This window comes from Eretmochelys imbricata, chromosome 8 (assembly GCF_965152235.1).
Source record: "Eretmochelys imbricata isolate rEreImb1 chromosome 8, rEreImb1.hap1, whole genome shotgun sequence".
NCBI classification, from domain to species: domain Eukaryota; kingdom Metazoa; phylum Chordata; order Testudines; family Cheloniidae; genus Eretmochelys; species Eretmochelys imbricata.
The window spans coordinates 75,394,901-75,422,562 of record NC_135579.1 but is presented as its reverse complement, the minus strand read 5'-3'; the positions used below and the strand labels follow the sequence as shown (position 1 = coordinate 75,422,562).

The 27,662-nt window shown below is 40.2% G+C and overlaps 1 protein-coding gene across 1 annotated transcript in view; it reads left to right on the top strand.

Moving 5' to 3' along the window:
- Positions 1-25,934, top strand: part of BRDT (bromodomain testis associated) — a 44,884-nt gene extending 18,950 nt beyond the window's left edge. The window contains exons 8-19 of the mRNA XM_077824063.1: positions 1,341-1,525; positions 1,599-1,888; positions 2,001-2,114; positions 4,880-5,020; positions 9,044-9,105; positions 10,681-10,873; positions 11,581-11,693; positions 13,418-13,541; positions 18,385-18,449; positions 21,896-22,101; positions 23,392-23,572; positions 25,869-25,934. Coding sequence (XP_077680189.1) covers positions 1,341-1,525; positions 1,599-1,888; positions 2,001-2,114; positions 4,880-5,020; positions 9,044-9,105; positions 10,681-10,873; positions 11,581-11,693; positions 13,418-13,541; positions 18,385-18,449; positions 21,896-22,101; positions 23,392-23,572; positions 25,869-25,934 — 1,740 coding nt within the window. The remainder of the gene's footprint in view (positions 1-1,340; positions 1,526-1,598; positions 1,889-2,000; positions 2,115-4,879; positions 5,021-9,043; positions 9,106-10,680; positions 10,874-11,580; positions 11,694-13,417; positions 13,542-18,384; positions 18,450-21,895; positions 22,102-23,391; positions 23,573-25,868) is intronic.
- Positions 25,935-27,662: the final 1,728 nt, after the last annotated feature.

Below are 27,662 nucleotides of genomic sequence, written 5' to 3'. Positions count from 1 at the left end.
GGATAGGTTAACAATATTGCTAGGTGGGTTGAGGGAACCATTGCTGTGGCCCCTTGTAGCATGTAGTAGTTTAGAAAGTTTAGTGTCCTTTTTCTTTTGTAGAGGAGCAAAGTGTGCGTTGTAAATGGCTTGTCTAGTTTTAGTAAAATCCAGCCACGAGGAAGTTTGTGTGGAAGGTTGGTTTTTTATGAGAGTATCCATTTTTGAGAGCTCATTCTTAATCTTTCCCTGTTTGCTGTAGAGGATGTTGATCAGGTGATTCCGCAGTTTCTTTGAGAGCGTGTGGCACAAGCTGTCAGCATAGTCTGTGTGGTATGTAGATTGTAATGGATTTTTTTACCTTCAGTCCTTTTGGTACGATGGCAATCTGTTTGCATTTGGAAAGGAAGATGATGTCTGTCTGTATCTGTACAAGTTTTTTCATGCAGTTGATAACCCACCTAGCAATATTGTTAACCTATCCAACTATACTCTCAGCCCAGCAGAAGCAGCTGTTCTATCTCGGGGCCTCTCCTTCTGCCCCTCCACCCCCACGAACATGATACAGTTCTGTGGTGACCTAGAATCCTATTTTCGATGTCTCCGACTCAAGGAATATTTCCAAAATACCTCACGAAAGCTCATGCTCAAATAAATTGGTTAGTCTCTAAGGTGCCACAAGTACTCCTTTTCTTTTTGTCGAGCTAATGTGTCTTGATGGGACTTCTTATCCATCCTTTCCTCTTTTAATCCCTATGCAGTGTAATCTGCCCCCCCGCCCTTTTTTTTTTTTTTTAAACTTGGACAAAACATGAGTGTTATCTCTGCAGGTGTTATATAGTTCCAGCTGATTGTTGAAGCCAGCACTTTGTCTTGGTTTCAGTATAACTGTCTGGCCAGACTACAAGACTTCAAAATAGCTTGGACTTATGATGTGGAAGACTCTGCCCCAACATCCTCTCTAGACTGCCTTTCACAGAAACATCTCACAGGAGGTGGGCAAGTGATGCACTGAGACACTTGAGCCCCAAGTTCCTCATGCTAAAGAAGAGCTTTGGGATGTTTCTGCAGGAAGACAATTTTTTTTTGCAAGTCTGGGAGGCAAGAGACAACCCCTATGTGCACATGTAGCTGCTACAAATGTTCTCCCTCTTAATGCAAGCACCCATTTTCCAAAGCTCCCCTCATCCTGTTTGTTCTACCTTCCAAAATCTTGTTACACAACTGAGTAAACACCCTATTATCCATGCCCAGCTGCCAAAACTCTCCCATGGCCTTCGGGACCAGTTTTTTCCCTTCCCAATATTTTTCCTGTAATGACTACCAAGATGCTTAGTTTCCTTTCTTCTTTTCTTTGACAGCTTAAAGCTGTTCATCAGCAGTTGCGGGCATTGGCCAAAACCTCCTTGCCCAAGCTGAGGAAGAAAAAAGGGAAGTCTAAAAAGGGGAAAAGAGGCAAAGAGAAATCCAAACACAAATATGTGAATCAAAAGAAGAAAAAGCTAAAGCAAAAAAAGAAATTGAAGAAAAAACTGTCTTTAAATATGTAAGTGTGAGGGTTGTGTGGGTGACAAATTATTTTAAATTGCTCTCAATGCAGTAAACTCTCTCTCTTGTAGTCAGTCAAAGAAAACAAAGCAGCAAGTCTCACTGGCACATAAATCAGAAGATGAGGATAGTGCCAAGCCTATGAATTATGATGAAAAAAGGCAGTTGAGTTTGGACATAAATAAACTTCCTGGAGATAAGCTTGGAAAAGTGGTATATATAATACAGTCAAGAGAGCCTTCACTGAGAAACTCTAATCCTGATGAGATAGAAATAGACTTTGAAACTTTAAAAGCATCGACACTTAGAGAACTAGAGAAATATGTGATGGCTTGTTTAAGGAAAAGACCAAGAAAACATGGTGTGTATATATCATGGATAAACTCTACACAATATGTTTAACTAGAATTTATTTTGGGTTTGGATGTAGCTCTTGATGTAGCTCTTAATGTCTCTCTTTATTTCATATACAGTGAAGAAACCAGAGAAGTCAAAAGAAGAACTTAATTTTGAGAAAAAACAAGAGTTGGAAAAGAGGCTGCTTGATGTCAATGGGCAGTTAAACCCTAAAAAGCAAAATAGCAAATGTAATGTGACCATTAGTTGTACTGCTCTGTTCTTTATAATGAGATTTCCTCCTGACGTCTGTACTCTGATATAACTGGTGGTATTTCTTCCTTTTAAAATATTAGCGGCACTAGAAGTTGCCAGTCGTCACTTTTTTTTAACCTGCAAGAGTGGGAGATCTCTCCTATATTATCTCAACTACACCACAACAGTAATTTTTTGTTGGTCAGCTATTTTTTTCATCTGTTACAGAACCTTTTCTGTAACATTTTCTAAAAATATTAACAAAGTTATCTTGTACTTCATGGCGTTCGCATCTCTCAAGCAATGTAGGGTGCCAGTCCGACCACAGGAATTGCCACTTGCACCATAGCAAAGGTCTGTATTTTGTGTGGCATCCTGCATCTGATCATGGCTAATAGAAAATGCTTCAGGAAAAAGTTTCATTTAACCATGTTCCTCTTTTTCAAATCCTATTCTGGTGTGGTGGTGTGAATATTGAATTGGTTCTTTTCCACCTCCTTCATCTCTTCTTTAAGATGATAAAGACACAGTCAAGTGCCTGCAAAAAGTGTGCAGTTAAAAATGGTACATAAGAAATATCTTGGTCACTGGTTTCACCCAGCAGTCTCAGAGCAGTGGGGTCCAGGGAGAGTGGCATAAAGCTCTCTTGAACTCTAGTGTCAACAGATTAAATTCAACAGTAAATCAGCACAGAGGGTCTAATACTTCTGGAATGCATTGGTCAGGGGCCATTGCTTGGGTAAGGGCTTGTCTACGCTTACAGCACTGCAGCACCACCACCATAGGGCTTTGTGAAGACCCTCCCTACACTGATGGGAGAGTTTCTCCAGTTGGTCTAGTTAGTTGTTGCCTCTTGGAGGTGGACTATGGTGGAAGCCCTCCCATTGACATAGCGAGAGTTAGGTCGGTGTAACTGTGTAAGCCAGGGGTGTGGACTTTCCACTCCTCTGAGCAACGTAGTTATACCAATCACAAGTTGGTGGTAGAGACCAAGCCTAAGAATCTGCATCAATGCCAGCCTCTCCAGCACCCACTGCTGGATTCTGTTGGAGTTAGTACTTTGAAGGAATCAAAGCATAAGCTATGTCAGTAATGAAGGATGTGACAAGATGCATTCAGGCGAGGGCTCTCACATGATTAAACAAATTTAATTGCACGATTAAAGAGTAGATTACCAAATGAAATTTATTAAATATTTTTGGATGTTTTTTAAATATATCTATTTCAGTTACATCACAGAATACAAAGTGTACAGTGCTCACTTCATATTTTCAATTACAAATATTTGCACTGCAAAAATGATAAACAGAAGAAATAGCATTTTTCAGTTCACTTCATACAAGTACTGTCATGCAATCTCTTTATCATGAAAGTGCAATTTACAAATATAGTGGGTTTTTTGTTACATAACTGCACTCAAAACCAAAACAATGTAAAACTTTAGAGCTACAAGTCCACTCAGTCCTACTTCTTGTTCAGGCAATCGCTAAGAGAAACAAGTTTTGTTTACATTTATGGGAGATAATGCTGCCTGCTTCTTGTTTACAGTGTCACCTGAAAGTGAGAACAGGTGTTGACATGACACTGTTGTAACTGGTGTCGCAAGATATTTACATGCCAAATGCGCTAAAGATTCATATGCCTCTTCATGCTTTGGCCATCGTTTCAGAGGACGTGCTTCCATGCTGATGACACTCATTTTTTTAAAAATGCGTGAATTAAATTTGTGACTGAACTCCTTTGGGGAGAATTGTATGTCTCCTGCTCTGTTCTACCCACATTCTGCCATATATTTCATGTTATAGCAGTCTCAGATGATGACCCAGCATATGCTGTTCGTTTTAAGAACACTCACTGCAAATTTGACAAAATGCAAAGAAGGTACCAATGTGAAATTTCTAAAGATAGCTATAGCACTCAACCCAAGATTTAAGAATTTGGAGTGCCTTCCAAAATCTGAGTGTGATGAAGTGTGGAGCATGTTTTCAGCAGTCTTAAAAGAGCAATACTCCGATGCAGGAAACTACAGAACCCAAACCACCAAAAAAGAAAATCAACCTTCTGCAGGTGGCATCTGTCTCAGATAATGAAAATGAACATGTGTTGGTCTGCATGGTTTTGGATAGTTATCGAGCAGAACCCGTAATCAGCCTGGACGCATGTCCTATGGAATGGTGGTTGAAGCATGAAGGAACATATGAATCTTTAAAGCATCTGGCATGTAAATATCTTGCGGCACCAGCTACAACAGTGCCATGCGAATGCCTGTTCTCACTTTCAGGTGACATTGTAAACAAGTTGGCAGCATTATCTTCTGCAAATGTAAACAAACTTGTTTGTCTAAGCGATTGGTTGAATAAGAAGTAGGACTGAGTGGACTTGCAGGCTCTAAAATTTTACATTGTTTTATTTATTAATGCAGTTTATTTTGTACATAATTCTACATTTGTAAGTTCAACTTTCATGATAAAGAGATTGCATTACAGTACTTGTATTAGGTGAATTGCAAAATATTGTTTGTTTTGGTGGTTTTTACGGTGCAAATACTTGTAGTCAAAAATAAATATTAAGTGTGTTCTGTGTTGTAACTGAAATCAATATGTTTGAAAATGTATAAAACATCCAAAATATTTAAATGGCATTCTATTATTAACAGTGCAATTAATCATGATTAATTGTTTTAATCGCTTGACAGCCCTACTTAACATATATATGCATAAGACTTTCAGTGCTATATGGACTTCCTTTTCTTATCTTGCAGCTGAAAATAACCCTATACCAAAGATTATTGGTGGACCAAGGCGACTGAGTGAGAGTAGCAGCAGCAGCTCCTCCTCCGACTCTAGCAGCAGCAGCACTAGCGGTGATTCTAGCTCCTCGGATACCAGTGACTCTGAATCAGGTCAGATAACCTCATTGTATCGCCTCTGCCTCTTGAGATACAGAATTTACAAAAGAAGCTTCACTTTGCATACTTCTAGGCCTACTGACTTGCTGTATGTTCCAGGGTGCCATAGGCTAGTCAAATGCTATGAAGTAGAAATACCTGAAACTCTTTTACGGATAAAACTTCTCTAGAAATGTACTCTTTTTTTTTTTTTTTTTTTTTTTAAGTAGCAAACTGAAATTGTGAATGAAAACTTCTAGTAGCAAAATGTAAGTATCTGTACTGGAGCTTGTCACAAACTATATTCTAGGTTACTTGTCGTATACTTTTATCTAATTCATATTTGTCTAAAAATGGTGTTGCCTAAGTGTTTGTAACAACACAGTTACTATAATTGGATGACTATAGAAATATTTTGTTTGTATGTAGGCCTACAACACAGCAGCAAAACTCTTTTTAAGAAATAGAAAAATAAATGGGTCTGGAGGGATGAGGGCTGGTGTAGTACCTAAAACTCTTACCAACAGCATTTCTAATGATAATACTTCAAACTAATGTTTTCCCAAAAAAACAAAGCTGGAGTTAATGGAAATTGTTTTTACAGTGTTCCATTCTGAAATGCAATTCGCAGTGCAGTCTGGATTGAAAACAATCCCAGATTGCTGCAAGATTGTGAGTGTCTTTGACTACTGTAACACATGAGGTGCATATCTCTGTGGGAGGAGAAGAATGAGACTTGTATTAGTTCTTTGAACTTTTCAAACTGTTCAATATAAATGTATATAGCAGGGTTCTTTCAAACTGTAATTAAAGCATTGCTCAATGTTTAGGCCCTGTTTACACTGGGAAAATAACACTTTTCCTGACATGTAATCTTTTTTTCCCAATAATATGTGTAAGCATCTAGTATAAGAAGGAGGTTTCAGTGGTGGTTAACATAGCCCATTTTTCCAGTGGCCCATGTCTTAGACTCTCTGTACACTGATTTTGGGGAACAAACTTAAAATTATTCAAATAGCAGGTAAAGCTGCTATACATGATGAGATCCTCTGAAGGACTGATACATACACTGTTATGCATAAAATGCTCACCCTTGCAGTTTACTGAACACTCAATGACTAGGATGACTATATTTCCCTATGCTGAACACAGGACACCTGGTAAAATTTATTCGTATTCAAGCAAGTTCAACGGCAATCAATCAGAACCATGCAGCACAAACGTTCAAATTATCATCAAGTTGACTGAGCCCCTGTTAAAAAGAAATACTGCATAGTTGGATTTTTTATTTGCCTTATCTTTAAGGCTTTTGGGCTCACACGAGGAGAGGTCACACACACACACACACACACACTCACACACACACACGATGGGGTGACCGACTGACCCCCACACCCCCTCCCTGCCTGGTGTGCTTTGCCCCTTCATGCCTGGCTGGGCCCCCAGGCTGGACCCGCCTCCCCCGGTGCTGCACCTTCCCAAGGCAACACATGGGAGGGGGCACACAGGATCATATGCTCCCCCCCCCCCCGCCAATTTCTGCCAGGGTTCACACCAGAATGTGGCCAGCAGCAGCCTTTCAGCACTGTGTGGGAGGGAAGGGATAAGAGCTGCTCCCAGCCAGAGGGGAGAGGAAGGGATGACCTGGCCCATGTCTTTGCAGAGTTTGTTCTCTCTCTTTTTTTCCCATTCCTCTCCTTTCCCACTCCTTCTGTGGCTGGAAGCAGCTTGTCCCTTCCTGCCGCACAGTGTTCAAAGGCACCTAATGGCCACTGACAAAACCCAGCTGTCTCCTGTCCCCTGGCTACAGGAAGGGGTTAAGCCCTAAGGATGAATTGTGCACAAGGGCCCAGGGAACCTGGCTGAAGGAGCTTCAGCAAACCTGGCTAGAGAGATGTCTCAGTAGCAGAGTTTCCTCGGGGGCGGAGCAGCCCCAGGCTCCTTGGGGGAAGGACCCAGGGTGGGTGTACGTATGAAGAGGCTGGTAAGCTCCTTCCCGGGGCGGGGCTGCTGTCGATCCTGCAGGGTCAGGGCATGAACAGATTGGAAATTGCTCCCGTGCACTGTGGCCCCCTCCGCCTCCCACCACTCCAGAGCTTAGCTGAGGGGCAGAGAGGCTTCCCTGTGCCAGCTCTGTGCATGTGCCAAAGCCCCAGAGAGCTTGGTTCCTACTGGCCAGCGCCCAGGCCAGAGAGTCTTGGGCTTTCATGGGGTGCTGGCCCAGCCAGAGGCAGTGGGGGAAAGAAGGAGCCTGCCAGCCAGGCTGTTGGTAAGCTGAGCATTCCGACCAGGGGCTGGTTCTTTGCTCAGCTAGTGGGGGTGATATGGGGGAGCAGCAGGGCTGGAGGGGATGAAGGGACAAAGCAGGGAGAGGAGAGTGAGAGAGGGATCACATAAAAGGGCTGATGGGTGGGCAATAGAGGTGACAGATAACTGGCCGCTGCCTAGTGCCTGCCTGCACTCACCAGTGGCCGCAGAGTGCAGCCAGCACTGGCCAGAAACGGGACGGGGGCGAGGCCCTGCTGGCTAAGAGCTAACATGCAATGGGGGCTGAGCTGATGGACCAGTAGGGGCAGCGGCCACCCCTGTGTGCTGCAGCTTCACCCCATCACCAGCCTTGTACACCCACCCCCATCATCAGCCACTGGACCCTCCCACTCACCACCTGTGGATGGGCAGCTGGCGAGCAGGGATACAGCCAGCAGCAAGAGCCAGCAGCAAGACCCACCAGTACTGATTGGGGGGAGACAGAAAATATGGGACAAATTTGCCCATTTTTAAGAAAGTCAGGACACCTGCAGGAGGGCTGAAATGTGGGACTGTCCCTTTAAAAACAGGACGTCTGGTCACCCTATCAATGACAATAATATCCGGCACTGAAGAGTTGACCTCTGTCTTCGTGTTAAAACCAGAACTTCAAGTTCAGAATTTTTGAAAGTGTCTGGGCTCTTCCAAACTACACTAGTTGCCTGGAAGATGGAAGCGCATTCTTTAGTGTAAAGGATTTTTTTCTCTTGTAGCTGGAATTAATTTTCATGACTGGCACAACATTTCAGCCAGTTTTATATAGGCATCTACGTTCAAAATATAGGTAGTTATTCTCAAGGCGGTGTTGACTCTTAGTGGCATTCTCAGACCAACAAACTACAGTACTTCTGTCTTGCAGTTTAAACTTACATTTAGAAGTTTTGTTTTACTGAGCCATCTGTCACTACTTCAAATATCTAATCATTTCACATATACTGAATGACAATCTTTAAGTAAAAATAGACGTAGTCTAAAAACATACAGAATGTATTTTGAACTTGAAATCACGCTGTTAATTGAAAACTGACATGCAGTCCACTGGTACGGCAAGTTTTCAGCTAGGAATGCAGCTGCCTTTCACTTTAAATATTTTATATGCTGTCATTGATTTAAAACATCTATTCTGAAAGCCACGTACACTTAATTTTAATTGTTAATCAGTTTTTGTAATACAGTATGTGTTCATCTACCATTTCATCAGAAATAAAAATATGGATCTAGTTAATGGATACTCTAAGAGCATGTCTACACTTTGAGATGGTGATGTAACTTCCAGCTCGAGGAGACACAAAGGTGTTAGCGCACTAAAAATAGAGCATGCCTCTGGCAGCAGGAGGGGCTACCTGCCCTGAATCTATACCTATGGTCTTGGATGGGTACATACTTGAGGCTGCTAGCTGTCTAGGGCTGCTTCCAGCTACTGGAGCATGCCAGGATACCATAGCCTCATCTCTTCTATGGCAATGGCAGCTAAGGTATAGATCCCATTAGGACCCTATATGTGTGCCTAATTCTGTGCATTGAGTCCCATTGACTTCAGTGGTGTTACACATGCTTAACTCTGTGAACAGGAGTAAGCTCTCTGGGACAGGGATGCCTGTTTGTTCAGTTCCCACAACAATGGGTCTTGGACCTCTAGGTGCTACTGCAATACAGATTAAAAATGTCTTGATGTGAATCCATACAACAGATGTGAATACCTGAGTTTCTCCCTTCACTTTATGATTACAGAAATAGGCTCAAAGCCAAATGGAACCAGACAGAATGGTCTGACTTCTATAGAACAAATGGAGGTAAATTCACATTTCTCTTCTGTTAGAATGCATATAACTTTAGATCTAGATTAAAAGGTTTGTCATTCACTGCTTAGTATTGTTTGCTGAAATCACTTAAATAGCTTTGTTCTCTGTTGTTTGATACTAAAATTTTGAATATTTAATTTGATTCTAATTTTGTTTACCTCACTCATAGGGAGGAACAAAGTTTGTTTGCTGCAGAAGTTCAAAGTTACGCATATTGCTGACACACTCTGGCTAGACCTCGCCCAGCTGCTGGGGTGGGAGCAACATTTGGGGATCTTACTTCACTACACACGGGGGGAGGAGGCGGGAACAGGGGAGAAATATGGAGGCAACATTTAACTAAAAATGGTTAACAAGGTTTATTTTTTTAAGTGTCTTTAACACAGTCTTACCCTTCACACACTAAAGTGAATCAACCTAATAAACCATGCTAAGCACACTAAGGTCTTATCTTCGCTATAAGCACACAAATCTTCCAGTAAAATATTCGTTCAGATATAGTGACAGATGTAGGAAGTATCCAAAACATTACAGCATCATCTGAACAATGAGCAGGATTTAAGAGGAACTAGCCTAACATGAAACTAAATATATAAAACTCTTTAGCTCTCTTTTTCCAATAAATAAACAAACTACCTACTCCACTCCTGGGTGAATACCCATCTTATATACCAGTGCACCTGCTTGGCCATGACCCTCCCATTGCCCATACCCATCCTTCACAATGTACTCTGATCCCAAATGGGAGGAGAGGCGGCAGCTAGTTTTTCAAAGTACGTTTACAAGAAAACTTCCACATCAGTTTGCCCTCACTGGACTCAATCCCTCCCCCCACCCCCCGCCCTTTCTGGAAGAGTTTGAGTACCGCTCCTGTGCTTCAAATATACTGCTCTTCCTTTCAGAGCAGATCACTTAACCACATAGGAAAATCAGGTGGCAAACTTAACTGGACGCCTTTATTCAACTGCTGTTTATTCACCCTCCATTATAGATGCAAGACCTCCTCTTAGAATATACCTTTCACTCAGACTCTGATCCTGCAAAGACTTAAGTATATGCTTAGCTTCATTCACTGTGAGTAGCCTTTGCAAGACAGGTGCTCACGTGTCTCCACAGTGAGAGCCATGCTACTGATATATCTCGGTCTCTCCCTGGTAAAACTAAGACTTACAGAATGCTACTCCTATGCCACCAGGCTGGGCCTTAAATGTAATTTGTCTTTATCTCTACAACTTTCTCTGTCGTATACTTGGTATCTGAGTCAGAATATAGTGTATTTACCAAAGTATCTACCAGACAGCAGGAGTTAATGCCACTTCTTCAGTTTAAATTGTGCATCATTGTTAATTTAAATGGGTACATTTTTCTGCTGTCAACCTATAGAATTCCTAACAAATACTATAGGCACCAGTGACATCAGATATTATTTGTATTGTATTTTTAAGAGAAGTAGATCACTTTCAAATGCCCAGGTGGAAACGGGAAAACTTGAAGAGGTATAAAGGGTTAACTTTATCAAATGCAAGGTAAATATAAAAAATTAATTACATTTAAATCTTCCTGCAGCAAATACCACTGTCTTTACAAAAGACATCCTGCAATGCTATTCCTGAAGTGCAGACCTCATTTTCTTTTACTAGTAGCTTGCAAAATCAAAGATCATCAGAAACACAGCCTTCTCTTAAAATACTACAGTGGCCTCAGCTTTTGCAACGTAGTCCACTTAAACTACCTGAACAAAGCATGCTGTCTCCTTCAGGTAAAATCTTTACACCAGAAAATGAAATGGCTATTATTGACATGAGACTGTCATTATAGCAGGAGAAAAAAATTGGTATTGGTCTTGTCTAGAAAATTCCTGTTTTGTTTTGTTGGAGTTTGCTGGGAGGTAGGATGGGGGAAGTGTTAGGTTAGAGACCCTGCAATAGCTTCCATGTGTAGTGTTGAGCACCCTTTGTTCTATGTCATGGAGGTCAAGCAACACTTAGCAGAATCCTGGTTGCAGAAATGCAGTCTACCAACACTTCAGATACAGTGGTTTTTGTAAGTGTCATTTTACTACTGTCAAACAGCAAAATAGAAAAGAGTAATGTGACTATAAAAAGTGACTCAAGATTGAGATAAAAGGACATAATCCTGCATTGGTAAAGCTGGGTTTAAAGGAAAGAATATCCAATCTCTTACCTTAAAGCTATCTTGCAAATATTTAATGACCTGCCCCCCCCCAAAAATCATCCTTCTTCAGTTCTGGTATAAATCTAAATGAGTTGCTAGCTGATTATCCAGCTAGGAAGCTAACTAAAAATAGATGACTGTCCCAAAAGGTATCTAGCTGGAATGTACACTTGGCTATTCTGTGTCTTAAAATATTGTTGAGCTAATTTTGAGTATAGGTTACAGATTTGTTGACTCTGTATATTACGGGAAGTTGCACATTTAATTTCCATTTTTCCCCCCTCCACTCAGGTATAATCACAGTTATATCTCCACTGCACTCCACACCCCTACAGCAAAGGCCTCAAAATATTCCAAAGACATGCCAGCCTTTTGTCAGCCAGCCTACTCACATTGCCACAGAGGTGAATTGTCATTATTTATGCTGATTTATCTACAAATAGATTTCTCAAGTATCTTCATATAACGAACCTTTTGTCCTTTAAAATAAGTAGACCTAGTATTGCAACACTTCAGGCTTGTATTCATACAACAGTGGAGTAAGGTTTTCTGTTTTCCTGGAAATGTTGGCTGAGTTTGATTAGACCCATACAGAACCACTGAAATGCTAATCTAATTCCCATTAATCAAATAGTGACTTAATTGCCTTTAATAGGAATTGGATTGTGCTTTCTATGCCAAAATATGAAAGGAAAAGCTTTGCAGCTGAAGGAATAACTAGCTTAACTGTCTCTCTTTAATGCATATTCTCTAACATAGTTGCTGAAAGTATAAAGCTGACAGGATCACTCTGACTTTCAGAAAGCAAAGATTACCTTGTAATATAATCACAGCATCTTCATTAGTTCTTCTTTTTTGCTTCCGTCTCTGGAAATATCATACTAAACTCTTGTCAACCGTATGGTACAGTGAAGATGGTATGAGTTGAGGCCTGGCTTTTTTCCCCCCTCTCCACATGATTTTATCTTTTGATTAAAAGATAAATATGGAGAATTCCTTGAGCTTTGAGGGAAGAATGATTTAATAAATAAAACCTGGGACTTGGATAATCCACCCTTGAGGAGTCTCCAGATGGGGGCCCTCAACTGTCATGCTGAATTCTATAGTTTCCTTTGAGTTGGACTTGATGTCACAGCTTAACCTTTCCCAACTTGTCTAGGAAGATAGTTAGGTGAACATGCTTCCAAACAGGTCTAGGTACAGTTGATTCACCCAAGCTTTCAATAGCTTTTACTTTCTGAAGTTTCTCCAGTGCAAAGACTTAAAATGCACCTCTTCCATGCTACAGAATATAGCTGTAGCCATGTCGGTCCCTGCATATTAGACACACAAAGTGGGTGAGGTAATACCTTTTATTGGACCAACTTCTGTTGGTGAGCAAGACAAGCTTTCAAGCCACAGAGAGCGCTTCTTCAGGTCTAGGAAAGGAACTCCCAGCATCACAGCTAAATATATTGTCCCTCTTCGGTGGTGCTATTTTGTTCTTAGACTCTCCAGCCCAGAGTCTCCATTACACAAAGATAGGCTTTCTTCCTCTTCTGCACTGAGCCTGGTGGTAGAGAGCCAGTAACACCTTCTCTAATTCTCATGATGCATTTGTGAAAGCCCCAGCCCAACATAGGGGCTGCTTTATCTTATGCCAGTTTAACCTCTACAGGAACATACTCGGCTGAGAATGAAGGTAGTGCAGGTGTGCTCCACCCTGCCCCTTACTCTGGCATGGGGTAACAGTTTTAGGAGCCAGTAAAACACTTTGCACAAGCTGAACTCCCCTATGCTGGGGGAATTCTCAGCTGGCCAGCTAGGGCTTGATTCTGCCACTTAGCACCACTCAGGTGGTGCAAACTTCCTGGAACAGGAGGAGGGAATCTGGACCACGGTCATATTGTCCCCCACTTGATTTTCTTTCAGCAGTACTTGCTACTAAGTCAAAGTGCCTGCTTACGTAGAATTTACTTTAGTTGACTACAGTATGGATTAAATCTACTTCGTCCTTGCAGGTCCAGCCTGTATAGACTGAAATAACCCACTGCTGAAATTCCCTTTTTCTGTTAGATAAATACTATAGAACATTGCACATATTAACTGATCAGAGTACATTTTGAAGACTGTCTTAATTTTCTCCTAGGCATCCAATTCATCTCTCCAGGACATTCCAGTTACTGATGGCAAAGAACCTGGAAAATTAAATATTCTTCAAAACAATGTTTCTGGTGGAGTTGCTGGCTCAAAATCCATAAATCAAGAACAAAGTATGTATGGTCTTATTAGAAATGTAACTGAGATCAGGGGCATACACTTGAAATAAATGTATATGTGAACTTTCAGATTATATTGGTCAAAATAAAGTAATACTGAATGTAATATTTGTTCACTAGTTAATATCTAAATAGTACTGCATGCAAACGTTAGTGTGACTATTTTTCTGGGTACACTTTGTTGTTTGTTGATTCACTTAACAATTTACATAAAGCTAAGTAAAAATGGATATCCAGTTCTCATTCTGGTTGTATCTGATACCAAGACTATATAAAGCCAATGACTTTACATTTGAAAAGGCTTAACTTTCCCTGCAGTTTAGTAGCGGGGACAAATCGCTTAATTTAGAAAGCTCAGAATAGTTAGATAAAAATTCACTCCACTGATGCCCTGTTACGTAACAGTAAAACTTTTTGCTGAACTTTAAAAGGATTCTCTACTGACACTCCCTAGAATGTCTCCAGGTGGCTTAATCTTTATTATATGGCTTTTGGGGGTAGCAGAGATCTGTCAAAATAAACAGATGATAAAGAATTTTCCCTACTGTAGAAACAAATTGATAAAATACTGCTTCAGTCTTGCATCACTATTGCGAGAGCAGGGGCTACAGGTATCAGTGTGTCTACTGCAGCGTTTCGTTCCCTTCTAAAGTTCTTCAATACAGTCCTGAGTAGGGGATTCTGCTAAAAACGATGATCTGATGGCTTCATATTTCCTGGGCAATATATTAAAAGTAGCCCATAAACCACTGAGCAATTAGTACAGTAGGGTTGAAGGAGGATCCTGGTAAAGAGGTCTGGGAATAACCTGTCCCTAGAACGTAAAGTTTTTACTTACTTCAGACTTTCAAATAGGTACTGAGCTGGAGATCTGTCATTTCTGCTGGGGATGGCTTAACAGTTCTCACACTGAGTCCCCAATGCAATAGTAGCTTGAGCTTCAGAATACCTTGAGCTTCAACCCACCTCCTTTGATGAGCTAGCTTCTTCAAACTCAAAGAAACTCAAAGCCCTAGTTACCCTAGGCTAGAAATTTTTCTGTGAACAAGAGCTGAGTTAGGGTATCACCTGAGTTGTGCCCCAAACTAATAATGCAGTGAAGACCAACTTATCTTCCTCTTCCTCCTCCTCCTCCCCCTGTCCCCATTTAATTTGAACATAAATAAAACAAATTTCAAACAAAACTTCATGGAAACTGAAAAGCATACTTATTTCCAAAATCTTAACAATTAGCAGTGAAGATTGTCAATGAATAGTGTTAGAAATTTAGGGTTAACTAAGTAACTTAATTATACCAAAACAATGCTTTCACATTGCAGTCTTAACCCTGCTCTTCTGTATTGCAACACTTATTTAGTACCAGTAATGTACTTTTATATATGCTAAAAAGCACCTACCACTTTACAGCACCTGGTATCGGTTTTACATGAATTATAATTCAGTGCACAATCCTCAATGACAATGAGTGTATGCCTTTTTGCTTTTGAATTATTTCCCACATACTGTTCAACTGTAAATTTCAAGGCAAGGACCTTGCTTTAATGTGTTTCAAAATGACAGGTACAGCTATAGCAACCTATATTATTTGAAAACACAGGTCTTTCATTCTCTCCTTCCATTCCTGTTCCCATCTTTTCTTTGTCTGAATGGATTGCTCTTCCTTTTTTCTTTCAATCTTTTCCTTCCTCATTGCCTATCTTCCCCATATCCTTACTTCTCTATCCCTCTTAGTTCTGTCCTCTTCAATCCTTCAGCACCTTTTTACTCACCACTTCTACAGTTTCCACTTGGCCAAGTGGAGGGGCTGTGGGATGGTTCCTCTCATCTTCACTGTTGAGATCACCAGACTTGGCATGCTCTATTCCTGGCCCTAACACGGGGGCAAAAAAAGCTAGAGTTCTTGTACATAAGAAGGCTGCTGCAGGAAGAATCTCAAGATTGGGAGGTTTGCCCAGGGACGTATTACGAGTTGCTTAGCCTTTGAGCCACAGGGGTGCGAGCACTAGTTTGCTTATGTATTTTTTAAGTTTTTTAAAAAATAAATGAGATGAATGAGCAGAGCTCTGCTCAGTGCTCATTCATCAGCACCAGACCTGCTATTGCAGGAGTAACCAGCATGGGAGCTATTTCCCAGTCACCCAACCTGAGTTTCCTACTAAGATTATTACATTTATTTTCCATTATTAAAACTCTGGGGGGAAATGTTTTCCTTGAATAATAAAAGGAACTTAAACTTTACTCAGTAAGCTTTTGTGCTGCTTAATCCTCAGATGAAAGATGCTATATAAGAGCTAAGAACTACTATGTACATCTTTACTGATATCATTTGACCTAAAACTTGGTTGGGGAGAGGGATAGCTCAGTGGTTTGAGCATTGGCCTGCTAAGCCCAAGGTTATGAGTTCAATCCTTGACAGGGCCATTTAGGGATCTGGGGCAAAAATTGGGGATTGGTCCTGCTTTAAGCAGGGGGTTGGACAAGATGACCTCCTGAGGTCCCTTCCAACCCTAACTTTCTATGATAAAACTTGGTTAAAAGAATTGCATGCTTGTCTGAACCACTTGTCAAGAGATCTTGCAGAAAAGCAAATCTAATTAGGCATTCTTCTATGGTCATCTGTTTCCTAGAAATACTGAAAATAGCTTTCCTGAGCTCCACAACTGTGTATTAGCACCACCCTTGTTCTTGCCAACTTGGCTGTCCTGTACTAAGTCCTAGTGGAGCTGCCTCATTACAGAAGCATCCCATGCCACTGTGAGCTCAACGTACTGGCTCCTCAATGCACTCACAGCCCGGGACTCATGAAGCTCATTAGTAATGAGATTTAGCCCCTCTGCTGCCAAGGCAGGAAATGCCAGGGAGCCAGCAGCTCAATTTGCAGTCCCTGACTGCGGGCAGGCAGCTTTGTTGGAAGGCCTGAGTTTCACAGTCTTGCATTCATTCTCTTGAAGTGGAGATGAAGATGAATTCTTGGTACCTAGTCAGGTCACTAGCAGGTTTCTGAAAGACTTCCATGAAGCCCTGTGTGTGTGCTTTGAGAAAATCCTCTCCTGCCCAAGAGTAAATGCTCCTTGTGCATGAAGTGCTGGCCTTCACAGCAGAGCCTCTTGTGCTGAAGATTATGCTCAAGGCTTCCCATCACCTTGACAATTCCAGCTGCTTGTGTGGGGGCAAGGTGAAAAGCAGGGTGATGAAGGACATAATTGGATTCAGGGGAACTGGAGGTTCACTTCAAAGCCAAGTAAATCTACATGCTGGAGAAGCATGAAGATTATGACCTTTCTCCAGTTCTCATAGAAGCTACCCAGACAGGTTTGAGTTCAAACTGGTCCAGAAATTTACAAGGGTCATCAGAGAGACATCCCGGGGCTCAGACCCCTATCAACAGGGCTGCCTTGACTTAGCATCCTATTTTATTTGGCTAGCCAAAACTCTTGCTCATTTGAAGTTGAGTAATATGCTCATTTTCTGACTTTTTTTTTTTTTTAAAGACTACTTGGGATGTTTGATTCTTGTAAAGGTTGCTTTTGGAAAAATCTTATTTGAAGACCAGAGTTTAAATTTTCACAGAAGGCACTTTAATGTCTTAATGTTTTCTACATGTTTGTGAGTCTAGGATGCTTATGTAACTGCTTACATAATATTTTATCCTGTAGCTATCAAATCTGCTACACACTGAGTAAGAATAATTCTACATAAAATTACTGAAACCTAGTTTAGTTACCCAGAGTAGATGAAGGTGAGTTTTATCACAAAAAGGTGCAAGAGTATTAAACCTGTCTTGTGCTATATCAAGGTCTAAAGCAGTTCCTTTGTCAAAAACAAAGTTTTAGCTTCCATTCCTAAAGCACTTAACAATCTAGGTATAGAAATCCTTTCTGAGCACTAAAAAGCAGTGATATCCATGATAAAAGCAGCATAACACTTCTGTAACTGTGTGGTAATTCTTCCTATTGAGTATGTTTTGCCTGAAATAATGGAAGATTTAGTCATCTGCAATTCCACATACTTGTCAAGGTATTTCTAATATTACTCTAAGTGCGCAATGCAAAAACACATGACACTTTGCGGTTTTTCTTTTGCAGTACATACAGTACAGAGGAAATTTCATTTATATGTGTTGAAATGAATGCTATTGAAATGGAATTTATAGTTTGCCTTTCAGAATGAATTATCTATCAGTGTAACAAATAAGATAATCACTCAGAGCACATACCTTATTTCTTAAACATTCTGTACCCTGGAGCTACTGGAAGTAGAAATGGATTTACATGACTAGAAGACCTTACTGGCTGACCTACTTGTTTAAAAAGGTGGAAACTGGCAGGACAAATGCTTTTATGAGGAATGTGAGGTTACTAAGTAACTGACTCCTCCCTCTCTAGGGGAAGCCAGGAACATCACAGAAGGGGTAGTCAATCTCTGTTGGAGGGGGAGGGGAAAGGAGATGAGTAATATGTAGAGATTCTTCCCCCCCACCAGTCAAGTAACTAGAAATAGAAAGCACTGCAGTTTCTAAGAAGTTTTTTTGTCCTGCCTACATTAACTTTCTACAGGGTAAGTAGGAACTCTAGAGAGAGCCTTCACAAAATGAAAGGTGGAACAAAACCTACATATCTATTCAAACATTTAAACTTCTAACTCAGGAAAGTGAAAGCGCTTTAGGCATCTTTTTCTGTCTTAGTTGGGACTGATGAATTCAGGAGCTCCTCTGCCACAACGATAAAAGCAGAGACCAACTTGTAAAGGACTTTTTCAGTGGGCTTCCATTCCAGAAATAGAAGCATCTTCCAGATGGTCAACATGATTCATAAAGCTCATTCTATTGTTCCAACAGGTCATTCTGACAGCACTGATGATAAAAACACACTAGATCCTACACTTCAAATTCTTCCTAAAAAGGTAGGAATATTGTCTTTTTGGATGTCCCTCTTAAGACTCGAGGAAACCATTTTTGCATATCTTATTTGAAGATCTTTAAAGTTTATTATAAAGCAGTAGCACCTTATCTCAGGATCTTCTCAAGTGACTTCTATGGCTTATGCGTTCATTGTCTCACAGACCTTGGGAACTATTGAAATCCATCTGCCAAAGATTCAAGCACATATTTCTATTCCATGTCCTATGTGACCATTTTTTTTTCTATTGGTTTATGCTGTTTTATGTCATGCTCTACTGTGACCAGATGCTCAACACAATTAATATTCACAACAAAGTGGAGGGCTCTCAGGCCTAAATAGGGGGAAAAAACATATTTAGATGTATTCAAGTCAGCAGGGTTGGATGAAATTCACCCTAGACTCGAGTACTCAAGAAACTAGCCAAAGCGGTCTCAGAACTGTTACAATTATCTGAGAACTCATGGAGGACAGGGGAGGTCCCAGAGAACTGGAGAAGGACAAACCGTACCTAACTTCAAAAAGGTGGAAAAGGAGGACCTGGGGAATTATACACCAGTCATCCTAATTGCAATATCCAGAAAGATACTGCAACAATTAAACAATTTTATTCAAACCTAGAGCATAACTGGGTGATGAGTAACTATCAAAAGAGATTTGTCAAAAATAAATCATGTCAAAGCCATCTAATTTCCTTCTTTGACAGGGTAACTGACCTAGTGGGGTAGGCGAGAAGAAGTAGACATGATCTATTTGGACTCTAGTAAGGCTGTTATCACAGTCCCACCTGATGTTCTCATAAGCAATCTAAAGAAATATAGTCTAGATGAAATTACTATAAAGTGGTGCACAACTGGTTGAAAGACTGCACTCAGAGTAGTTATTAATGGACTGCTTTCAAAATGGGAGAACGTACAAGTGGTGGTCTGTTATGGGTCAGATACTAGTAAATATTTTCATTAATGACTTGGACAATGGAAGCAAGTATACTCCATAAAATTTTCAGATGACATGAAGCTGGGAGATGTTGCAAGCACTTTGGAGGAGAGGATTAGAATTCTAAATCATCTAGATAGATAACTAGTCTGAAGTCAATAATACTAAATTCAGCAAAGAATAGTGCAAATGCCCAAATATATAATGGGAAATAAGTGGCTAGGCAGCAGGACTGCAGAAAAGGATCTGGGGGTTATAGTGGATCACACATTGAGTACAAGTCAACAGTGTAATGCTGTTGTAAATAAAGCAAATATCATTTTTAGGGGAGTATTTAACAAGAGTCTGATAAGAAGGTAATTGTTCCATTCTATTTGGCATTGGTGAGGCCTCAGATGGAGTACGCTGGCCAGTTTTGGACACCACACTTTAGGTGTGGACAAATTCTGGGGGAGGGAGAGAGAGAGAGACACATACACCAGAGGATAGCAACAAAAATAAGAGGTTTAGGAAACGTGAACTATGAAGAAAATTTAAAAGAATTGGACATATTTAGAGAAGAGAAAGCTGAGGCGGGGATATAAGTCTTCATATACATTAAGAGTTGTTATAAAGAGGTTGGTGACCAATTTGTTCTCCATATCCACCAAGGGTAAGAGAAATAGTAATCAGCTTAGTTTACACCAAGGGAGATTTAAGTTGGAAATTAGGAAATAACTATAAGGGATAGTTAAACACTGGAACATGTTACCTAGGGAAGTTATGGAATCACAGTGACTGGAGATGTCTAAGAACAGCTTAGACAAATACCATTCAAGGATGGTCTAGGTATACTTAACCCTGCCTCAATGTGGGGGCGAGGGGGGACTAGATGACTTCTTGTGGGCCTCTCCAGCCCTATATTTCTGATTTCACATCATAAAAAAGTTAACATACCAAAACAAAGGACTCAAAATTCAAAACGTGCGCACCTGTACTATGTTAACTAATGTGGTTTGACTCTTTTCAGGGTGTAGGTTTTTTTAATACTAGCATACCTCTCCTCCATATTACACAATACCCAAGTCATAGCAATACTTGAGTAAATGCCTCTAAGAGTAGTGCTGGAGTTCAAACTTACATGTGAGACTAGGAAAGAATCTGTCACACTTCTACACCACTGAAAAAAAATAAAACTGATCGTGATCCCACCACTATGCATGGGACCAGCTTGAGGATTTTGGGAGGGGTTCACAAGAAGGTTCTTCTCGGTATGCCTGAACTGCACTGGCTTACTTTTAGAAAATGGCAGGGAGAGGGGATCTTCCAGTTCCTGCTAACTTGCTGCTGCAGGAAAAGTTGACACTTGATAATGTTTACAGAAGTGCCAGTTTTAGTTGCCCCCATAAGCTGTGGGCCTCATGGCCCCTAGATGCTGTAGAGTTGTGTGTAAGCCTGGTAAATTGAAATGCTGCTAGAATTCCTGTCAACACACTCAGCTCTTAAGTATTAATATAGGGCTTGTCTATGCTACTGCTTAAGTTGATGTAACTTGCGTTGCTCAGGGGTGAGAAAAAGCCACCCCTAAGCGACATAAGTTGCATCTACTTAAAGCAGTGTCTACACCGCACTATGTTGGCGGGAGACGTTCTCCCAGTGACATAGCTTCCACCTATCACTGAGGTGGAGTAATTATGCCAATGGGATAGCGCTCCCTCGTCAGCATAGCATGTCTTCACCAGACATGCTACAGCAGCACAGCTGCATCAGTGCAACTGTGCTGATGTAGCATGGTAGTGTAGAATCTGTGGACTAGACCTTAGTAAATTTCCATTGTTCCAGCAGCTTACATTTTCTTAAACTATTAATATTTGGATTCAGATCCCAGGGCAGATATGTAATAAGTCAAACAAAACAATAGATTTTCATGAAAACTTCTCGGAGTATTGTTCATTAACCCAATATTGTGTATTGACTTTACAAAGGAAATCCCCCTTCAAAGAACTAGGGTATCTCGCTCAGATCCACATGCATCCAACTATTTCCCCTTTATATATATAACTGCAGGCCTCATAGGAGCTTCCATAGAACTGAGATGGGAGTTATGCAGGAGGACACACAATGCACTGTGTGTGAGAGAGAGAGTGAGAGCAAGAGAGTGAAGCAGTCCTGAATGCATCTTTTCTGGGGGTCTAAAAAATCTGATGCATATGTCCTAATAGTGAGGATCTGGGGAAGATATTTAACAGATATGTCTATTGCTGCTGATCCATTTTTCTACAGAGTGGCATTATTTGAGAAAGTACACTTAGAATATCTACAACAAAATTTTTGAAAGCTTATATCTAATAAAACATTCCTACTGGAAAACTGCACTGAAAGGGTTATCATGTGTTTGTATCTTATGAGTGAAAGTATGTCCAGTGAAAACGAAGTGATTTGTGAGTATAGTAAGGACTAAGTGACTTATTTACAAAAAATGCAGTTTAATACCACAAACTATTATGTGAATTACAATCACTTCTTAAATTGCAGGACATCAAAATCAAGAATGCAGACTCTTGGATAAGTTTATGTAAAAATATGGCACTTCCAGTTCCCATAAAGGCATCTCCGGAGAACTTCAAACAGTTCAGGAAAGCAGCACTAGAAAAGGAAGAAACTGAACGAGCACAAGAGTTAAGGAGACAACTGGAACAAGCCAAGAGGAAAGGGAAAACCCCCTCTCAAGAAAAAGAGAGGTTTGTAATTCCTTATAGTTGAGTGGAAAAATGACCCAATTTCGCATGTCTACTTTTATTTATATCAACTACCTGTCAACTGGATTCTTGGATGGCTGTATGGAATTTATTAAATTAATTTATATTTAAAAATATACTTAAACTGATTCCTTACTGGTTTATTCATAAAGTACCACATGACTCCTTTGAAATATGCAATGTTGGTTTGTCCATGAGAGTATGACTCATCAGTCTGTTTGATAAGCTGATAATACAATTATTTAAGGATGTGTAATGAGCAACTGTACCAGTAGCCATAAAAGAATCAGTCATAAGCAATTTAGGATTCATCTATATTGGGAGATATTCTGGAATAGCTATTTCTGAGTAGCACTCTGAGGATGTGTTTTTATTCTGAAATATGAGGATCCATACATGGAGTTAATAAAGACTAGCTAATCTGCTTTAAATTCGAGATAATTGCATTTTTGCACTTAACACTGCTGTAACAGAATCACCTGTGGCAGAGCTATAACAAAATTCTATTCCTAAAATGTGTAGGGGTTAGCCCTGCATCTCCACTGAATCTGCACCAGTGCACTGTCAAATCTAGACAACTGTCAGAGCTGACAGTGCTGTTGGCAAGCCTCTATAATTCATGGGCTGACAGTCCCTCTCCATTCCCTGCCATGCCCCTCAAAAATGCCTCTCTCCAGCTCTGCAAGTCCTCCAATGACAAGCCACTGACTGGATGAGACTGCTCTCTGCCCCATGCCATGCCCCTCACTTCCAGTAGTGGAAGAGAGGCATCACTGGAATAAGTCATTGGGGGGCTTGCCCTATTTTAGGCAGCAGGGGGTCACTTGATAGAAGTTTTTTCTATCAGATTAGCCAGTCAAAGAGGAACAGGACAGAAGCCATGAGTCTAGACTGGCTTCTGACATTTCCCTTACCTGATTCGCAGGTAAGAAAATCCCCACTTTATATTCTTTATTTACAAAACTTAGTTCATCTAGAAGAAATATACAATCCCCATATAGGTTTGTGATGGGGAGTGTCAATGGTTCTTTTCCCATTGCTACCCATTTAAAAACAGAAATATTGCCACATAATGCTTATATTTGGGGAAAAGCTTTATAGAATTAATGAACATGTGCAATACATATTGTTGGACCACATTTAAAGTATTGTGTACTAAGTAAGTGCTGATTAAGCTACTAACAGATGCTTTTGTTCAGTTGACACATGTTTACGCTACAGAAATAATGCTGAGTAAACAAAAGAATCTGACATTTTATTTTACTTTTTAAGGCTCTATGAAGGAGCAGAACTGGAATCCACTGGAATGAAAGCCCACAAAGAGCCACAAAAAGAGAGGCCAAACAACGAACAGCAACAACCACCAGGGGTTCAACAAAATATCCAGAAAGGTCTTTTCAAAGACCGTAACCTGGCTAGAAAAATGGAGCAAGAGCGCAGGCGGAAAGAAGCGGTAAGTCATGGAACTTTTTTCAACTATTAACTTTGCTTTACTTTTAGTTGAGCACAAAATAAGGTGGACTAGATCCTCAGGTGGCATAAATCATTGTAGATTCACTTGAAGACAATGGAATTATGCTGATTTAAAATAGCTGAGGACCCATCCCAGTAAGTAAAATCTGAGGCTTAAGATTCCATGCTACACCTCCAGGAGGCACAACACAGAAAGACAGAATAATGGGGAAAGGGAGGTGCAAGGATCAAAGGTGGCTTAAGTCACTTTTGTGCCTTTCCAATTTTGGGCTGCTCCAGGAACTGGTGGTATATATCAGGGATGCCTATAGGTTACTCTGCTGCCCACAGCAGCATGAAATCCTCATAGTATTGTGTGCTGTGGGGATTCTCGTCCAACCCCTAACTTGCCTCCTTTTCCCCAGGATTAATGAAGGGGGCTAGTGTAGGTAATGCAAGGTGGGAAATTCTTCCCTAGCTGGTTAAGGGGCTTTTATGGTGCCATACAGGGCCCAGAACAAGTGCGTGAATCTCTACCTATTGTTCTTTTGCATCCTAAACTAAACTGACTGTAGTTGATCCAAGAACTCAAATTCCTTTTCCTCTGGGATACCCTTAAGGGAGAACTTCTAAGAGTAAATTATCATGGAACAATAAATGTGATTGATTAGGATATTTGTCAGTGCTAAACTGGCACCTCTGTCAGTTTCATTTAGAATTTGGCCTCTGCTGGGTATGGAGGCTGAAAGGCTCTTTCCCCTTAAGAAGGTCACTCAGAATACATTGAGTCACCCTGGAAGTCATGTAGGGAAGCTTATGCTGCTGCTGCTGCCCATGCGAAGTTCCTGTTCCAAAGAACGTCCTTCATAAACAGTTATCAGATCTATCTGAAACTCTTCACAAGCACAACATCAATTTACAATTTAAGTAGTCTGTTTGCCAAGTTTCTTTCAAAACTGGAGCATGTATCTTCCTTACGTGATGTAAGTCTGATTGTCAGGATATATTACTTCTCAGTCTTTAACCCAATGATTTGGAAAAATCTCTTCCATATAAAAAATGTAATTTGGCTAAACCAGAGCAGACTCCTCAATCTGCAAAACGCTTTTGTCTAAATTTGGCATTTCATCGATATTTCAGTAAAGTTTTGGGTAAATTGGTGTAACCTAATCTTTTTTAGAAAGTGTAAATGTCACTACAATCACCTGTCTTTTAGAGCCTGCTCCAAAGCCCACAGAAGTTGACGGAAAGACTCCCATAGACTACAATGGACTTTGGATCAGGGCTTTGGCATCTGCGACTCTAGGCTCCCCAGAGTTACCAGATTGGCTATTGTGGAATAGCTATTCCACCATACCTGTTCCAGAATATTTTCCTGGGTAGACTAATAATTCTGGATTAAGAGTGTGCTAATTCTGGAATAAGAGTGTGCTTTTCCAGTTTAGGTTAATCTGAAGTAAATTAGTGTGTCCACAGGGTAAACTACTCTGGAATAGGTATTGCACTTTAAATTCATACCCTACCTTAATCTGAAACTTTCAAATGTTGACAGCTGTCAGACTCTTCGAGGACATACACACGCACAAAAGCAGACATAGTAACATCACTGATTGTGCAGCAGAACAACCCTACAAAAACAAAACATTCTCACCACCCAAGGGGGGTGTGTGTGTGTGTGTGTGTGTATGACCTACAGTGCTCATCAGATCAGAATATTAAAAGACAGCAAAATTAAGGTTACAAGAATTCTGGTCTCTGAATATCTCAGAGCAGAAAGAAGTCTTGTATATTGTCCATCTGTGCTCCTTTAGTATGTGTGTTTTGGACTTAATGTTGGTACTGCAGATCAATTTTAAAAAAGAAATTCCCTCTAGTCCTATTAGAGTAGGTAAATAACCATCTTATCTTTCTCTCCCATCACCATTGGTTACAGAAATGTCTTTCTAATCAGAAGTGCTTGCCTTTTCAATTCACTTCCAACTATCAAATTCTTTAAAAGTCTTGCAACCTGATACCATGAAGTGGTTGATGTCACAACCACAGGATTTAGGCCGACTTTAAAAACAGAATGTTTTTGATACATATTGAAGTCCACCTGCAATGATGAGAAAAGGAAGTGGACATGTTACTTTAATTTTTTTTAAATTGAAGTTCCTTTTAATGCAGTCTGGACAGTGCCTAGTGCTACCATTGTGGATGCCACTATAAACCAGCAATAGGTGTGCTGTCACTTATTATGGTATTCCTTTTGTCTGTGATAACTCAATTATGAAACCTGTTAATTCATTTTCCCATAGATGACTGGTACCATTGACATGAACCTGCAGAGTGACATAATGGCAACTTTCGAAGAAAATCTTTAGTGGAATTTTGGACACTAGAAAAAGTTGCAACCTGGCCACAGTCCCTGAGTGACATTGTACTAAATGCAATGGTACAATAAACTTGATACAAGTGCTAAATACACGTGTGCTATTTATCTATCTCAACAGTATATTGTTTAGACCACTTTGAAGAGCTGTAAACTGCTGTAGTATGTTTAATTTGCATAGAACTGTTAAATATTAAAATTATGCATTGACACATAACACATCACAGGGTATTTTTGTTGCTTGCATTTATAATCTGTCAAATCTACTTGTTGCTAGCTAGTTGAGCATGGTCATGTTTGATTGCATATACATTTTACTTATCAAAATATATTGTAGAGATTTTTTTGGAATATCTCTCCCTGTTTTTTAATTTAGAACTTTTAAAAGCAATTATCTTTCACAACCATTCCAGAAGCTTTTTTTAAAATATACTGCCCACAGCTGATTTATTTTCTTGTTTTCACTGGCTGTTTCTGGTTATATACACTGCATTTACATGTGGTGTTAAATAATACTTTTGGAGAAGTTATCCAAACCATAACAACTTTGTGTCTTCAGAAGTGTTTTATTTTGATTAAATAGTGAAGATATCACTTTTTTAATTAATACATAAATGTGCTATTTAATAAAAACTGGACTGTGCAAAGACCTTGTAATGACCATATATACTATCTGGAAATAATTTGTATTTAAAGAACTCCATTTGTGGAACGTTTTCATTTTCTGTACTTGACTTACACTTTCATTTGCCAAATTCTGTCCACTTAACCTGCCTCTACTTCGTTAAAAATGTTAACTGTTTTGTTCATGTATTTTATAGCAGAGATTGCTTGAAAGAGCAGGCAAGCTAGAGTGCTTACCTAATCATTCATATATTGTATGCAAAGAAATTCATTGGAACTAAAACGGTTGTATGCATCTGATCAATCTGTCTCTTAAAAAAAAAAAAAACCAGAACAGTATTTTAAAGGTTAAGTACCCAATATGTAGCAGCCCAAATCAGGATCAGAATATGATTGCAGTTATACTAAAATAGTACAACTAGAGGGGAAAAGGACTTGCTAATATGTACATAAATCAAAGGGGTTGCAAAATCCCAATTACAATTTAGAACGTCCTACCTTCTAGCTGTCTGCTTGTGCCTCCTTATAGCCTCTATCTGCCTCTGCTCTAGCAAATCACACTCTCAGGTAGGGAGCTGATATTTACTCTGCCATGATAGATCTACTGTCTAACTGCCTCTATCGAACAGAGTAGCTACTGTTTGACTTCAGGTTTAATACCCCATTCAGATGAATTAAGAGCAGCCCGGTTTAATACCCCATTCAGATGAATTAAGATCCATTATTTAGCTGCACCCTTAAGCCTACATCACCACATCAGTTTATGGATCATACATATGATTTGGGCATTTAACATTTTAATGAAAACGTAAATTCTTAACCCTCCTAAACAATTTTAAAACCAGTGCACCCTGATGCAGTAACTTGTGCTTCTGTGTACTCCTGTTACACACAGGGCCTTGTGCATAGAGTGGTAAACCAAGGGCGATGAAGGGTAGGGCTGCAGTTAAGACACGGCACCGGGAGGGAGAGTACGAGTAGATTTAATTCCCAACTCTGCCACTGACTTTCTGAGGGACCTAGCTAAGGTCAGGTAATGTCGCAGCTCCCCAGCTGAGCAGCGAGGATATTTTTCCTACCTCAAAAGGAGCGTGGG